The following is a 17,785-nucleotide window of genomic DNA, read 5'->3' on the forward strand; positions in this document are numbered from 1 at the left end:
ACCATGACTGAGGTGCCCTTGAGCAAGGCACCGAACCCCCAACTGCTCCCCGGGCGCCGCAGCATAAATGGCTGCCCACTGCTCCGGGTGTGTGTTCACGGTGTGTGTGTTCACTGCTGTGTGTGTGCACTTTGGATGGGTTAAAAAAGCAGAGCACGAATTCCGAGTATGGGTTCCCATACTTGGCTGTATGTCATGTCACTTTCACTTTTTTCACTTTCAATAGTCAATGAATGATGACAACACATGAGAATATATATTTGTTTAGGCAATGTTTTCAGAGGACTCCCTCCGAGGGAGGTTCCCAGCTCTTTATGTCCTGTTTTATTTCTGGTGGTTCACTGTATGACACTGCAGGCGTTCTGGCATCTGTCCTGAACTACTTTATCGTTTCACTTTTAACTTATGCCAGAGAACTGCATTATCCTTACTGTTATCCCAAGCACTTATTGTCAAGTAGTCAAGTGTACATGTAGTTTAAATGTTTATTGTGTTTAAACAGTAAACACTTTTTTGTTATATTCTGGCTTAAACTCTTCCTCAGGTCAAGAGGATTTAGGATGACATGATCAACACAAACCTCACAGTAACCTTCATTAGCACCTTTTTTTTTGTAATTTCTCAGCATTGACTTTCATCCATTCATCCATTGCAACCAGTAACCAGCTGCATCCTTTTCTCTCGGTGGCCCCATGGACGGGCGTCTGGTCCCTTAGGTAAATCAGAGATGCCCAGGCACGTCCTGGCCAGGAAAGGCCCAGGATCGGTTTATGGCCTACCTGAAAAGATCCTTTTAAAACGGCACATTTACATTTAGCTATCTTGCAGATGCTTTTACACAAAGCGACTTACAATTGGGGGCAATGTACGGCAAGTACATTGCTCACTACTTTGAACAATGGCAGACCTTTTCAGACTCTTTATGCATTGAAAAGCCATTTACGTGCCTCTTGACTTGCTGTTCTGAATGCAAGATTTATTGTAGATAGAGCAGTCAAAGCAGGCTGCATAAACACCTCAGATCCTTCAAAAACAGCAGAAAAGGCTTGGATCCTTCAAACTCAAGTTTACAAACAAAAACCAGTGTCTGCAGATGCCAGGTGTGTGGGGGACCATCAACAATCTGAAGAAACCAATCAAGTTTCTGATTGTGGAACAGACCCTGCTGAAAAATCCAGCATAAACCAGCATGAATTCCAAGCTGGTCCATGCTGGTTTTTGCTGGTTAGTGCTGGTCCAGAATGGTTTATGCTGGTTAGTGCTGGTATAGTGCTGGTCCAGGCTGGGTGACACTGGTATAGTGCTGGTCTATCTGGTGGACCAGCATATCCATGCTGTTCTCAAGCAAATTGAGCTGGTGATGTAGGGTTGAGTGTCAGTAGGCCAGCTGTCTGTATGCAAGTAGTGTTTTAGGGACAAACATATTTTTTGCTTGCATATTTGTCTATTTAACACATTAATGATGTAAAGGAAAAACAATATAAGGCTAAAACATATGATTTATTGAACTGTATGATAACTTTGTAATTTAATTTGCTCCCTCTGTTGAAAGTAGAACTGAAAATTTTAATTGATTACGTTATGATTTCATTATTAATCAATGTCACTGGTAAACTAGTAAAATGTTTCAAAGCATCAAAGGAATTGTCTCCTGCTTCATAAGATCTGTACATATATCAGTTAAAATAAGTTAAAAAGAGCATTTGTACATTGGATAACAGGGGTTATGAGAAGAGCTCTTTCAGTTGGACAGTTAATAACAACTTCATAGAGAATTTTCAAAAGTGAACGTTGTTGTTTTTAAAGACTTTCATACTTATCTGGGAAGTCACATATGTCCAAATGCAGCTATCAATCACTGATTTCAAAAAGTGCACATAGTAAAAGGTATGTCAGTGCATACAGGATAGAGTGCACTTTTAGCAATTGCTGAAACGTGAATCATGTGACCCTTCAACGGCAGTGCACGAACGGTCCTTCGCTCTGCTCACTCTGTCAAATCTACAATCCTGATAGTAAATTTCGAACCACGGTCAAGGACAATCGGAAAAGAGTGATTGAGAAAATTAATTAAGAAATCAATAAAGAAAAAATTCAATGATTCCACCATCAACAAAGAGGATCTCAGTGGCGCCATTGCTCATGGTATCAAGCAAGCACTTAAAGAACAGCAAAGTACTTTGGATTCGGTTGTGGCCTCGACAGTAAGAGATGCGATAGACTCTGTACTGATCCCGGTATTGCATGACCTACATATGGACATACAAGCGACCCATCAATTCTGTAAAAGAGCTAAAAGCAGAAGTTGAAAAGCTAACCATAGTGGCAAGCAGACACATGTCTGGGTCGATCCTGTTCAAGCAGCTGCACGTGAGGACAGGAGAACAGCCACGAACCTGAGAAAACAGCTAGGACCACTTACCGATAAAGTGACGAACATGGAGGATAGGAGCAGGAGAAATAACGTATGACTGGTGGGTTGCCAGAGGGGGCAGAAGGCTCCGATGCAGCCGGCTTCCTCAGAGCTAATCTTTCCAAGTGGATTCCTGCATTAAAAGGACGCGATATTGAGATTAAGCGGGCTCATCGTGCCTGTGACGGAAGAAAAAGTAACTTTGAGCGGCTGCATACTCTTATCTTTCGTGTGCTGAGATGGCAAGACAGGCATACCCGGTGAAATATAAGCAGGATAATGTCACGCTGCTGTTTTTTCTTGACTTCAGTTCAGCCACGTCTGCCAGGAGAAGGAATCTCAACCCAGTCCATAAGAGGATGACAGCACTGGGTCTGCAGCCATTTCTCATCTACCCGGCGATAATTAAACTACGGCATAATGGTGAGCAGATGATGTTCGACTCTTTTCAGAAAGCAGAGGATTTTATCAGCTCACTGCAACAGAAGAAGGCATCTTAACTGCCCAGGAGAGGAGAATAACAAGGTGGACATGGACATGATATTCTATCCTGCAAACCTGTCTAGTGACTGATAAGCATTGCAATCTTTTCTTGGAGCTAATGGAGAGAAGATTTGATTACTAGTTCTTGACAACGTGGGCTTTTTGGGGACATGTTTTGCGTTGGAGTGGATTGGTCACATATCCAAACATTTGTCCGTTTTTTTTTTTATATTCTTGGTATTGTGCGGTCTGTTTTGGTTCTTGTTCAAAGTTGTTTGTCGTTTCCTTTTTTGTGCTACTTTTATTTAATACAACAGACATAAATATCTTTATTTATTTCATTTGAATTTTAAAAGGATTGTGCACTCGGGTGGTTTTGCACATATAGTTAATTTAAGGAGATCTCATTCTGTGTGGGATTGGATTGCGCCATTTTCTAGTCGACCATCTGTTTCCTTGGCGTGTGGTGGAATTGTTGATTGCATTACAATGCCTTTCTCTGTCAAATCTGTTTGGAATCGGGAAATATCTGACCTTAATTTGTCTGTCAACTTGGGAGAAAGCCTGGTCTAACCTCAGTTTAACCTCTAAAAACTTGGCTCATCGTCTTATATATTTCAAAGTTATTCATAGAGAATGTATAATAACTCCTTGCAAAAGATTAAAAATGAAACTAAAAACCAAATTACAACTGCCATTTCTGTAATACTGCATCAGCAGGTATTACTGTTCCTTCATAAAATGTAACCAAAACAGTGATATCTATATCTATTTATTTATAATCTAAATATATCTAAATATCCATTAAGGAGTCTTTGACCTTTCCAACGATATATAGATTTAACTGTAATATAGTAGTGAAGAATATAGTAATATAAAAGTAAACTTCTACCAGAGGGACGGTAACAGTTAAGGGGTTAAAAAATGTGGTTAAACACATTTTTAAACATCATACTTTTTGATATTAATTGTTTGCTCTGTGTGACAAATATTGATATAATTTTTTTCTGTTCATGCATGATTCCTTCTTGTTTTTAATAATGTTATATTTTGGGAATTGCACTGAAGGCAATTAGGGTCAATTTGACCTGCTCCATCAAAATCGTACCCAGAAATCGAACATAATACAAGGGTTAAACGGTTAATTAATTTGCCATCATTTTGCTCAGAGACACAAAACAGTGCTGTGGTTGTGTTTGGAATTATAATTTTTTTGTTCAAATAGAGACAAAACAGGCAATATGGTGTCTAAAATATAGGACTCTTAATTAAATTCTTGTTTATTGAACTGTTGTAAAACATCAATATCACATTTGAAATCATGATAATTTTGGGAGAAAAAACGTGTAATATTGAGTAACTATATGAATTATATAAATATATACATTTTCTGCATACATTTAATTTGTGTGCATTCTAAATGCATTTTAATAGACTGAATCATGTCGTGAAAGAACACACTGCGCACTAGTCTAACCTATTAGACCTCATCACGTAATGAATGCATGCACTCTGTAGGTGCTTTGAATGGTTTTTGCGATATACACAATAATGTCAAATCGCACATCATTAAAACGACAATTACGATATTATCACAGACGATATATATCACTCACCCCTACTATAGATCAGGATTATACGGAAACTGAGCAGTGTTTGTTTAACACTGGGAATTTTACAGTGTAAACATGTAACCAGCAACATGTGTTTTCTTTATTAAATAATTTATTACAATTTATTTGGAAAATTGTCTTGGTCTTTATCTACAAACACTAATCAATTTCAAAAGAAATGTGATATGTAACATACACAAGTTTTGTTGTGTTCTTGCTGGGATCATACCAGCACCCAAAAGACAACAAATGCTGGTCCACCAGCACACCAGCATCCCAAGCTGGTCCCAGCATGCAAACATACTTTATGCTGGTCAACCAGCACACCTGCTTACCGTGCTGGGGACCAGAAAACCAGCAACCAGCATCCCATGGCATCCAGCAAACCAGCAACCAGTATTCCAAGCTGGTCCCAGCATGTAAAACATACCTTATGCTGGTGACCAGCAATGCTCAAAGAAAGAAAGAAAGATATCCTGACATCATTTACTCCCATCTTACTCATCTCTCAAGTTGTTCCAAACCTGTATGAGTTTCTTTCCACTTTTTAACATAAATTCTAGATTCAATAATTTTTTTAACCAGACACTAGATTCAATCAATTGACTTTCATAGTATTTTTTCTTCAACGCTATAAAACCATTCTGATATTTCGAAGATGCTTTAGTTCCACAAAATGACCAGTGGATGTCAGCGAACACCATCAAGTTCAAGTCATAAATATACAGTTAACAGGCCTAGAATAATTCCAGTGTCAAACCATTTCAACACTAAAAGTCAATATGTTGCTTATGTTCCTGATTGTTTTAAATGAAGTTCATGTTTGTGCATCAATCTCTAAGATTGCTTCATAGTCTTATCTACGTTTAACACTACAAAGTGTTCTTATGATGTGGTTAACCTGGAACAAAGTTAATAAGTTAATTCAGTATGCCAGCACTCCCAGCTTCTGTTAATAAAATGGGGGAACCCTTAATGTCAAAAAGGTTAAGAACCATTTATCTAGAATATTATTGAAAGTATAGCTATAAAAATTAATGAAATGCAAGCAGAATGTGTGTATTATACTAGTCTTTGCATTTATTTTGTAATATTGTTGACCTTCTGAATATCACTATGACATTGATCTACAAAGGCAAAAAATAAAGAGTTAGGTTAAAGCAACAAATCCAAAGGTTGGCAATGAACCATGCAAAAGTAAATGACATTTTAACAGACCATTGTGCAACAGATCTTTTCTCAGTGAAATCAGGTCCTAGATAAATAAATGCTTTCTCGGCTATTTACACTCTTTACTAGTGTTCACTTCATTTGGTTCAGTAAGATCTCAAACATGGCTCAGCAGGAAAACAATATGCTTGGTGACAAAATGATCACCTACAAAGGAACTGTCATAACTTTGGCTGACAATCATGATATTACTCCAGAATATATTGACAGTTTAGAGGATTTTGAAACAAAGGATGATGATGTCTTTGTTGTTACCTACCCCAAATCTGGTAAGTGAGATGTTAGGCTATATTTATAAAATGTCTATTGAATGTCTAAACTGAACCTATGTAGTACAATATTTGGTGTACTTTGACTTTGCCACTGTTTGAACTAACGGAACAATGTGAACTATGCATTAGCACGTAAATGTTTAAGGTATTGACAAAATGTTTAACATTATTCAGTCAAGCCCCTAGTATTTTATGCTTGACTCTACATCACTCTCTCAGGTACGGTGTGGACCCAACGGATCATGACCTTAATATATGCTGAAGATTTCCCGGACAAAGCCAAGCAAATCACCCATGACCAGATGCCGTGGCTAGAGTATCGAGCACTGAAGACAAATTACAACACACGTCCATCTCCAAGACTCTTCTGCTCCCATTTACTCCAGCCGCTGATGCCCAAAATGCTGCAAAGAAAAGGAAAAGTGTGTACACATTTATCAATCGATTAATGAACTCTCATGATGTCATGAAAATTTTTTAATAAGTCTGTCTTTGCTGTCAGGTCATCTATGTCATGAGAAACCCTAAAGACATCATGGTGTCATATTTCCATTTTTCCAACAACATGAAAAACCTGGATTCTTCCAATAACTTTGATGAGATGCTGGAAAAATTCTTCACAGGATGGAGTAAGTGCCAAAACCAATAGACCTAATATATCCTTTTCTTTTCTTTTCTTTTCTTTTCTTTTCTTTTCTTTTCTTTTCTTTTCTTTTCTTTTCCGTTTTTTTTTTTTTGTAAATTAGATAACATAAACACAAAAAAAACAGTGTATATATAAATTTGTAATTTGTAATTAATTACACAATGTAGTGATTAATTAATCTACTTATTTAAATATTAGTCACACACAACTGAAAAAATACCTACCCAAGATCATTTAAAGTGATTATTACATTTATAATTTTTGGGTGAACTATCTGTTTAATTAGTTTTGACTATTTTCCCTCCTGGTGGAATGACCTGCCCAAATAATTCCGAGCAGCTGATTAACACTCTAACACTAGCTTGCTCTATTCTTTTTCTATTCTATTGTTTATTATATAATAATAAAAAAAAAACTAGCAAGCTATGTGTACTGTGTTAAGCTAACTGAGACTTGTTATAGCATTACTCTTTTGTTGATTTTGATTGCTTACATTGTCCTCATTTATAAGCTGCTTTGGATAAAAGCGTCTGCTAAAAGACTAAATGTAAATATATGTAAATGTTGTGTCTGTTTTGTAGTGATTGGTGGCTGTTGGTTTGATCATGTTAAAGGATGGATCACAAATAAAGACAAATACAACATCCTGATCCTTACTTATGAAGAAATGATCAAGGTGAGACTGGTTTGGTTTATGACCCTTTGCCCTTTCCATCAAACCTATTTTGATTTGTTGTATTTTTCTTTAAATATAGAGTATATGAATATCTATATGAAATGTACAAATCTTTTATTAGGACCTCAGATCTGTCGTTGTGAAAATCTGTGAGTTTTTGGGAAAGAATCTGTCAGACGCAGCGATTGATAAAGTGGTGGAGACAGCAACATTCAATCACATGAAGAAAGACCCCATGGCCAACTATGAATTCCTTCCTCAGTTCATCACAGACCATCCAAAAGGACTTTTTTTGCGCAAAGGTCAGACCAAAGTGAAAAATTAAGAGTTGGCAATTTAAGCATTATCATATATCTAAACATTATTATTTCCCATGCATGTCACATTCAGGTCTATTAATGCAACATCTCTTCACATTAGACCTTTGAAATAGTTCATTATATAAAAGTTCATTAAAGGTATAGTTCACCCAAAACTGAAAATTCTGTCATTAATTACTCACCCTCCCGTTGTTCCAAACCATAAGACCTAAAATCATCAAAAAAACATAAAAAATATTTTTTGATAAAATCTTATAAACCACCAATCCACAAAACTATGAGAATTTTGGTGTACAAAAAAAAACCAGAAAGGTACCAAAACATCAACAAAATAGTCCATGTGACATATGGTTCAACCGTAATTTTATGAAGCTACGAGAATACTTTTTGAGCAAAAACACAACACAAAAATAACAACTATGCAACAATTCTTCTCCCCCAAGTCACCCTCTGCCTCCATTATGGAGAGTACCACGCCGTGGTGCTGCTGACATAGAACATGTATGTACTGTGCCTTGTTTATGTGCAGGGAAGCACGAGCATGCATTGTGGTTCTCTCTATAATGGAGGCAGAGGATGACTCGGGGGAGAAGAATTGTTGAATAAAGTCATTATTTATGTTTTTTTGCAAAAACAACTCTTCCTAAAATCTTCATAAAAATCTTCAAAAAGCTTCATAAAATTACGGTTGAATCACTGAAACAACATAAAACACTTTCTCTATAACATTGTAACACCCCTGCTCCCTGAATGTTGTACGACCCTTGCTTTCTGTGGAGGGTCAGAAAGCTCTCGGATTTCATCAAAAAAAAAAAATCTTAATTTGTGTTCCAAAGATGAACGAAGGTTTTCCGGGTTTGGAACGGCATGAGGGTGAGTGACAGAATTGTAATTTTTGGGTGAACTATCCCTTTAAATGTGGTAAATGTGACATATCAGCTGCAGTGGGAAAATGTTATATTAACGTGTTCAACCTGCTGTGTTACAGGAACCGTTGGGGACTGGAAGAACTCTTTAACTGTGGCTCAGAGTGAATGTTTTGACCGCATCTACCAAGAAAAAATGAAGGACGTTCCTCTTAACTTTGTATGGGACATCTCTGAACTGCATGGCTGAAAACACAAGCTGTGACATCCATTTTACAAACTAATAAAGATAAAACATTATCACAGTAATAAAAGGAAGGCATAATATTGTGAGAATAAAAATTAAAATAGCAATTAATTTAAGCAAAATACTGTACTTACTTGTCTTGAAACTCTCAACCAATTACTCTACAAATTTAGTTCTCGGTGGTGTAGGATTTGTTATATTAGGCCTAGACTGTAGACCAGACCTGAAATCAGATCTTCTGTAGTCTGAGAGAAGTTTGCTAATCTTAGTAGCTTTGCATGATGGGCTCTCCAGAGGAAGGATTAAGTGACCCATGTTAAAAGCCCTAAAACACAATAATAATGCAAAATATGTGAATGGATATGTTGGCTACACAACCAAATCAAAACAGATAACAAACATGAAGTGATGAGGTTATTATTGGCATTCTGAACTATACAACATTTAAATATATAAATATATATATTTTAGGCTCACTTCAATAATCACGTGTTGTGAAAAATGAATTTTTAAAAGACTATCTTGTCTGTTTGCAATTAAATCTAGATGAAATGAATTGTTTAAATCACACTGTCCTTTGAAAATCTCTACATGAACACACTTGCCCAGAAAAAGTGTGGGGAGTGAATTTATGTTTTATTAAAAGTGTGTGTGGTTAGGGGGTTCCATATTTTTTATAACTGATTGTAGACCCTTCTGATATCTCTAGATCTGCTTCAGTTCTCCAAAATGACCAGTAGATGTCAGCAAACACCGTCATGTTCAAGTCGCAAGTCCATAAACGTACAATAATTTCAGTAACAGATCATTTCAAACCTACAACTAAGTCAACGAGTTGCTCATGCTCCTGTTTGTTTGCTTTTTAATGAAGGCAGTGTAGTTTGTACATCGGCCTCTATAATTGCTTCATAGTCTTATCTTTCTAAACTGCAAACAAGTGTTTTCATGATGGGGTTAACCTTAAGCCCTAGAAGTGAACTCTCTGCCCTCATCTACTACTGTGTGACTTTTAATAGTGTTGTTTTTAATGTTAGGTTTAAATTAGGCTTAAGCTATCCCATTTAAAGAAATATGACAAAATAAATCACATAAAAGCATTCCTTCTTATATTACCAATTAACATATTATTAACCTCTATCCTATCTTGTATATCAATATCACTCAACCAGCAAACTGAATACTGGGACCCACTGGCGGTCCTCAGCAGAGGGCCACAGAAAGACTATAAAAGTATTTTAATTAATAAATTATTTTTAATAAATTAAAATAAACTAATCTAAAATAAATTAAGAACATAAAATCAATGCAAACTTAAAACTTCTGGAATCACAAAATGAATCACAGTTTATTAATTTAATATACAAGCATTCTAAGTTTCTGTTAATATAATGTTAAATAAACAAGAAGTTTCTGTTAGGAGACCTGCATTTTAGACACCAAATGCCTATTTTTGTTCTATTTTGCCAACAAAAAATGGTTCCAAATAAAGCTACAGCGATGTTTTGCGTCTTTGAACAACATGCTGGTGTTTAGTTTTTGTCAATATTGCACACCCCCTGGCTAGAGGTCTAATTCTTCTTTGCTTATTGTTTGGTACACATCTAATTCACTGATCAAAATAAGCTTTTATCCTAGCAATAGGTTTTATCAATGATAACGAGGATAAGACAAAAAAAAATGGCTTATGACCTTTTGAGCTTTCCATTAAAATTTCTTTGGAGTTATTGTACTTCTCTTCAGATATACAATATATGAATCTATGTAGACTCACCAGTGAAATTAATAAATCTTTCATAAGGACCAAATCTTTGAGTTTATGGGAAAGAATCTGTCAGACGCAGCGATTGATAAAGTGGTGGAAACAGCAACATTCAAGCACATGAAGAAAGATCCCTTGGCCAACTATGAATTCCTTCCTCAGGTCATCACAGATCATCAAAAATTACTTCTTTTTTTTTTTTGCGCAAAGGTCAGACCAAAGTGAAATTTTCAAGAGTTGGTCATTTAAGCATGATCATATTTCTAAGCATTATTATTTTCTCTGCATATCTCATGCAGGTCTATAATGCAACATCTCTTCACATAAGACCTTTGAAATTGTTCATTATTTAAAAGTTAATTATTAAATGTGATACGTGTGACATATCAGCGGCAGTGAGGAAATGATATATTAACGTGTTCAACCTGCTGTGTTACAGGAACAGTCGATTACTATTACTGTTTGTTTACTTTCTGTGAACAATTCATTCATTCACCTTATTCACAAAGAACAATCTTTTCTCTTTATAAGTCTTTTCATTACATTGAACTATTGAAAATAACTTCTGAAATTAACTGTGACTTTTCAGAATCAAACTGCTATCGATTTAATCAAAATGGGTTGTAAATCCTGTTTCATTAAGACAGTGTTGCTTTTTATTTATTTTATGTTATTATTATTTTTTTTAATTTATTACAAAAACTGAAACTTTGTACATGCTGAAGCAGGCTGGAAATAAACTTTCCAGGAGAGTGGGTCCCTAGGAGCAGGGTTGGAGACCTCTGGATTAAGTTAAAGGAATAGTTCTCCCCAAAATGAAAATTTTCTCGCCCTAAAACTGTCTGTATATGTATATGAGCTTGTTTTTTTAGTCCGTAATCCACAATAATGCTCCTCCAGAAAATAAATCTATCCTTTTATCCTCTCACATTAAAATACACCAACATATTTGTCTAGAGCTGTTTGGGACTATTTTTGCATGTAAAAGGTCTTTGGTCTGTAGCCTACATATTTCTCTCCTGATTTAGACAAGATGACTTTTCAGAAAGTATGAACTCATATTTTAGCCGTATTTAGTCCTAAATTTATGCAAATCTGTTCCGATGAAGAAACTAATGCATCTACCTTTTGGATGGCCTGAGGGTGAGTACATTTAAGCAAATTTTCATTTTTGGGTGAGCTATTCTTTAGCAATTAATTGAAATGAAATACTTCCACGACTCTGGCTTGTTTATCAAACCTGACAATCCTCGTTTTAAACCCAGGCTTCAAGTAAGACTAAATCTAAAGGGTGACCAGACGTTCCTGTTTTCTGGAGACAACCTGGGTTCTTGGTGTCTGTTTCCGGGAAACATAGTGTATGCAGAATAATTGACTATATTCCTTTCATAAAGAATAGAGCCAAAAACATTGTTTTTGTTTAAAAAATTGTATTAAAAATATTTTTATCAACACTTGAATGTAGGTAAGTTTCATTTTAAAAAGCAACAATTTGAGTAAAAAGCTGAGAAAATTTATTCATTCTGTAACATTATGCATTTTTCATTTACAGGTGCTGTGCATAGTGGTTCTTGAAGCACTGACTCCAGCTGCAGTCCACTCTTTGTGAATCTCCTCCACATTTTTGAATGGGTTTTGTTTCACGATCCTCTCCAGGGTGTGGTTATCCCTATTGCTTGTACACTTTTTTTCTACCACATCTTTTCCTTCCCTTTGCCTCTCTATTAATGTGCTTGGACACAGAGCTCTGTGAACAGCCAGCCTCTTTTGCAATGACCTTTTGTGTCTTGCCCTCCTTGTGCAAGGTGTCAATGGTCGTCTTTTGGACAACTGTCAAGTCAGCAGTCTTCCCCATGATTGTGTAGCCTACAGAACTAGACTGAGAGAGCACCTGATGACTGTGTAGTTGTGCAGTAGTTTTGTGGTGGTGTACATCAATCTCTATAATTGCTTCATAGTCTTATCTACATCCAAAACTGCAAACAAGTGTTTTTATGATGGGGGTTAACCTAAGACAAAGCCCTAGAGTAAACTTTCTTAAACTGCCCTATGCGATAGATCATTTCAAACCTAAAACCTTAAAGTCAATAAGCCGCTCATGTTCTTGTTTGTTTGCTTTTTAATGAAGGTAATGTAGTTTGTGCATCAATCTCTATAATTGCTGTATAGTCATTAGAAAATAATAGAAAATATCTTTCTAAATGGAAAACAAGTGTTTTTATGACGAGGTTAACCTATGACAAAGCCCTAGAAGTAAATTTCCTAGAAGTGTTATCCCATATAAAGAAATTGACAAAAATATATCACATAAAGCATTCAGTTGTTGAAACTTCTGGAATCACAAAACTTATCACAGTTCATTAATTCAATAAACCAGCACTACCAGTTTCTGTAAATAAAATGTTAAAACAAGAAACTTTATATATACTTTATTTATATTTGTGATATTGTTGGCCTTCTGAACTTTACTACTACATTTATGTACACAGGCTGATAATACAGATTTAGGTTAAAGCAACGAGTCCCAAGGTTGGCCATGAACTTGTCTATGCAAATTTTAACTAATGCTTTAACTGACTGTTGTGTAACAGCAAAGATAAGAATTTTTCTCAGTGAAATTTGCCCCTAGGTTTTCTCCACTGTTACGCTTGTTGGTTTGGTTCAGTAAGATCTCAAACATGGCTCAGCAGGAATACAAAATGCTTAGTGACAAAATGTTCACCTACAAAGGAACTGTCATAACTTTGGCAGAAAATCATGATCTTACTCCAGAATACATTGACAGTTTAGAGGATTTTGAAACAAAGGATGATGATGTCTTTGTTGTCACCTTCCCCAAATCTGGTAAGTGAGATGTATGTATAAAATAAATTACCTCTGTAGTCAAACTTTACTGTAGTATACTTTGACTTTGCCCATTTAAGCTACAGTATAACGGAAAAGTGTGAACTTTTCATTAGCACATGAATGTTCAAGGTAATAACATAAATGTTTAACATTATTCAATCAAGCCCAGTGTATTTTATAACTGACTCTATGCTGGTTTCTCAGGTACGGTGTGGACCCAACGGATCATGACATTAATATATGCAGAAGATTTCCCGGACAAAGCCAACCAAATCACATACGAGCAGATGCCCTGGCTGGAGTATCGGATAACAGGGAGAGATTACAACACACGTCCATCTCCAAGACTCTTCTGCTCCCATTTACTCCACCCGCTGATGCCCAAAATGCTGCAAAGAAAAGGAAAAGTGTGTATGCGTTCCATCAGATGATGGCTTGATGTCATGCATGTTTTAATACTTCTGTATTTGCTGTCAGGTCATCTATGTCATGAGAAACCCTAAAGACGTCATGGTGTCATATTTCCATTTTTCCAACAATATGAAAAACCTGGATTCCTCTGAGAGCTTCGATGAGATGCTGGAAAAATTCTTCACAGGATGGAGTAAGTGCCAAAACAATACAGCCAAAGTCTATATATCATTTTTTTGCAAAACAGATGAAATACCTATGGGCAGATAATTGACAGTATGGACAGTATGACTGAGAGCGACTCTTGAGCTGCTACTTACAATGAGCAAGTTGGACCTTTCAGAGGAACAGGAAGTGGTGCGGGTCCCTCAACAGTCCCTCTCAACCTCAATCTTTCTATTAAGCATTTAAAAGGGTCATATGATGTTGCTTAAAAGAACATTATTTTGTGTATTTGGTGTAATGCAATGTGTTTATGTGGTTTAAGGGTTCAAAAAACACATTATTTTCCACATAATGTACATAATTGTTGCTCCTCTATGCCCCGCCTTCTGAAACGTGTCAATTTTTACACAGCTCTTCATTCTGAAAAGCGAGTTGTGCTCTGATTGGCCAGCTATCCAGTGCATTGTGATTGGCTGAATACCTCAAGCGTGTGACTGAGATGTTATGCCCCTTACTATACTGTGATGCGTGTCCAGGTCAGAACACCGGCGCGACGAGACAAAACCAGTAAAACCCTTTATAAACGAGGCATTTGTTGCATCCAGTGGGGACATAATTACTGATTATAATGACTTATACTGTCTTTTCACGTGTTGTGTTGCATATTGAGCTGCGTAAACATAAAACCTTGTCTGCATTTGTGAGCTGAGAAACAACAAGCGCTACTCTACACTGCTAAAAACTCGCGTTTGAATCATCATTTGCAAATTCTTTAAATATGAAAACGTACTTACAGGCTGTGAGTCAGAAGCGCCAGACTGTCCTTGCAAAGTTGGAATTGCCCCACTTTATAGAAAACAGACACCGTATTGTAGGCTACTCTCCCAAGAAACAGTCCTCGTCCTTCATAAAATGCGCTGCACATATCTGAATATTTGGGTTGAACTGTTCCGGAACAGTGTTGTAAATACAACTTAACAACTTTTCTAGCTCTGTCCTCTTTTAGAAGACCAAACAAAGTAGTTTAGCTTTCACAACGAAACACACAGCGTCTCCAGAACATGGCGGTGGCGTGGCAATAAAACTACAGTGAGAATAAAAGTTACGCCCTCTTTCTTTATGGAAACATCTGGGCGCCGTTATGCAAATCTACATATCTTCTTTATGAGACATGTGGGGGTGTGTTAGAACGAGCCGTTTTAGGAGGGCGTGGCTGACTCTTAACTTTTATAAAGAATATCTCTTTGGATTTGAGACTTTAGTCTTTGCAGCTTTACATATCTTCTTTATGCACCAAGACCTTGTAACACTCCAAAGAGAAAGGAAATATTGAAATCGCATCATATGACCCCTTTAAAATTAGTCTTAATGTATTTCACAACACTTCAGCTTGTGGTTCTTAGATGGGGTCATGTTTCAGGATTCTTTACCTTAGCAAAGTCTCTAAGAACCTTCTGAAGGTACTTCTGAAGACTCCAAGTAGTTTGCATAACTATTTATTAGTTATTACCTGTTTAATAACTACACACATCTGAATATAAAATGTTTTTCACTTCCATCCCTCATTAATAAAAATGTATATCTTATAAATGATATACAATGGATGATAGTTATTAAGATTTCTGTGATTTGGAATTAGTACAATGTGCTATAACTTTTATATATACTTTTCAGTGTAGGTTAAATTAGTACAAAAATAAAGCATTTTGAACCTGTTGTGCAGTTTGAAAAGCACTAATGTTGTGTCTGTTTTGTAGTGGTTGGTGGCTGTTGGTTTGATCATGTTAAAGGATGGATCACAAATAAAGACAAATACAACATCCTGATCCTTACTTATGAAGAAATGATCAAGGTGAGACTGGTTTGGCCAATGACCCCTTGACCTTTCCATCAAACTTTCTTGTGTGTGTGTGTGTGTGTAAGGAATAATTGATGACGGGATGTTGAATGGTGGTGATTACACCCAATAATAACGCTTATACTACAGTTACCTGTTGTTGTTTTTTTTAGTTAGTTGGTCTTTATGTTTATGTGTGTCTCAAGGCTCCTCCCTGGTTGAGGTGAGGTTGCTAATTCCAAAATATAACTTTAGACCTAGTAATGGGTGTGAATTACCTGAGTCTATGCATCTCTCAACTTCAGCAACGTCTCTACTGCTAGAAAAACTGTAAGTTCATCTTCTTCAAGAACAGCGCCGTTATTACCTCTCTAGTGAAAAATGTTCTATAGCTTTTAAGTTGTGAAGCTATTTACTGATAAAAATGTCGGAGCAGCGCTGACAACATGTTTCTGTGTGAGTGTGTGTCCGTACTGTATGTGTGTGCATTTGTTAGAGAGCAAGAGAAAGATGGTATTTGCTTTCCATAAATAATAAAACATAATATTGGGGCACAATGAAGGAAATAATTTGTCATTTTTATCTTATTGTTTACTATATTTATTATATATATAAAATGAGATGCACAATTCTTTTATCAGGACCTCAGATCTGTCGTTGTGAAAATCTGTGAGTTTGTGGGAAAGAATCTGTCAGACGCAGCGATTGATAAAGTGGTGGAGACAGCAACATTCAATCACATGAAGAAAGACCCCTTGGCCAACTATGAATCCCTTTCTCTGACTGCTGCAGACCGTCCAAAAGGACTTTTTTTGCGCAAAGGTAAGACAAGTAGTGTCAAATAAAGCATCAAGATACAAATTTATAAATGTGTCACCTTCATGTTAATAACATTTTTGCATATATTATTGAAACATTATTTAAACATTTATTATTAAATGTGATAAGTGTCTAATATCAGCAGCAATAGGAAAATGTTATATTAAAGGGATAGTCACCCAAAAATGAAAATTCTGTCATTAATTACTCACTCTCATATTGTTCCAAACCCGTAAGACCTTCGTTCATCTTCGGAACACAAATCGTCGTACTTTCGTGAATAGCGGTGGAGAATAACCTGACAGAGAACAAAATCATAGAAATAAACTGTTATTTTTGTTTTCTTTGCACAAAAAAATATTCTATTCATTGTAATATCATTCGCTTGATAATATTACGGTTGAACCACTGATGCCTCATGGACTATTTTATCGATGTCCTTACTACCTTTCTGGGCCATAACATGTGGTAGTTGTGGTATTATCAAAAATATCTTTATTTGTGTTCTGAAGATAAACTAAGGTCTTATGGCTTTGGAACGACACGAGGGTGAGTAATTAATGACAGATTTTTCATTTTTCATATCCCTTTTATGTTTCCAACCTGCTGTGTTACAGGAACAGTTGGGGACTGGAAGAACTCTTTAACTGTGGCTCAGAGTGAATGTTTTGATCGTGTCTACCAAGAAAGAATGAAGGATGTACCTCTTAACATGGTCTGGGACATCTCAGAATTGCAGGGATGAAAACTCAAGACGTGGCATCCATTTAACAAACTAATAAAGATAAAACACTATCATGATCATAAAAGGAACACATAATGTGAATGGATGTGTTGGCTACATGACCATATAAAAAGAGATAACAATCAGGGATTAATGAGGTCAATACTGGCCTTCTGAACTTTATGTGGTGTGAAAAATGAATTTTAAAAGTCCAAATATTCTAATGTTCTTAAGTTTTTTTTTTTTTTTTTTACTTTTTCATTATTTTTTTTTAGGTTCACTTCATTGGTCATGTGGTGTAAAAAAAAATAAGCCTTATTACTGTTTGTTTCCATTCACCTTATTTACAAAGAAAAAATGTTTTCTCTATGTAAATCTTTTTATCTAAATAAATCTGAAAATAACTTATGAAATTATCTGTGGCTTTTCACTTTCACAATCAAATTAATCAAATGGG

At 36.0% G+C, this 17,785-nt stretch overlaps 2 protein-coding genes across 2 annotated transcripts; both read left to right on the forward strand.

Moving 5' to 3' along the window:
* Positions 1-5,771: 5,771 nt before the first annotated feature.
* LOC109083481 (amine sulfotransferase-like) lies at positions 5,772-8,882 on the forward strand. Its single transcript, XM_042749189.1, has 6 exons — positions 5,772-6,008; positions 6,231-6,433; positions 6,514-6,640; positions 7,239-7,333; positions 7,455-7,635; positions 8,642-8,882. Exons 1-6 carry the CDS (start codon positions 5,777-5,779, stop codon positions 8,767-8,769), a joined length of 966 nt encoding a protein of 321 aa, XP_042605123.1. The 5' UTR covers positions 5,772-5,776; the 3' UTR covers positions 8,770-8,882.
* Positions 8,883-13,150: 4,268 nt separating this feature from the next.
* LOC109083480 (amine sulfotransferase-like) lies at positions 13,151-17,741 on the forward strand. The gene is made up of 6 exons (XM_019098270.2): positions 13,151-13,369; positions 13,577-13,779; positions 13,850-13,976; positions 15,706-15,800; positions 16,427-16,607; positions 17,222-17,741. The coding sequence occupies exons 1-6, from the start codon at positions 13,204-13,206 to the stop codon at positions 17,347-17,349; spliced, it is 900 nt and encodes a 299-aa protein (XP_018953815.2). The 5' UTR covers positions 13,151-13,203; the 3' UTR covers positions 17,350-17,741.
* Positions 17,742-17,785: the final 44 nt, after the last annotated feature.

The sequence above is a fragment of the Cyprinus carpio genome, chromosome B22 (genome assembly GCF_018340385.1).
Source record: "Cyprinus carpio isolate SPL01 chromosome B22, ASM1834038v1, whole genome shotgun sequence".
Classification (NCBI taxonomy): Eukaryota; Metazoa; Chordata; class Actinopteri; order Cypriniformes; family Cyprinidae; genus Cyprinus; species Cyprinus carpio.

Bases quoted from the DNA above. Each gene is read 5' to 3' on its own strand.
- LOC109083480 (XM_019098270.2), top strand. From the start codon at position 13,204: ATGGCTCAGCAGGAATACAAAATGCTTAGTGACAAAATGTTCACCTAC. The intron at 13,370-13,576 runs GTAAGTGAGATG...CTGGTTTCTCAG, and splicing joins TGTCACCTTCCCCAAATCTG to GTACGGTGTGGACCCAACGG. The intron at 16,608-17,221 runs GTAAGACAAGTA...GCTGTGTTACAG, and splicing joins AGGACTTTTTTTGCGCAAAG to GAACAGTTGGGGACTGGAAG.
- LOC109083481 (XM_042749189.1), top strand. From the start codon at position 5,777: ATGCTTTCTCGGCTATTTACACTCTTTACTAGTGTTCACTTCATTTGG. The intron at 6,434-6,513 runs GTGTGTACACAT...CTTTGCTGTCAG, and splicing joins TGCTGCAAAGAAAAGGAAAA to GTCATCTATGTCATGAGAAA. The intron at 7,334-7,454 runs GTGAGACTGGTT...ATCTTTTATTAG, and splicing joins CTTATGAAGAAATGATCAAG to GACCTCAGATCTGTCGTTGT.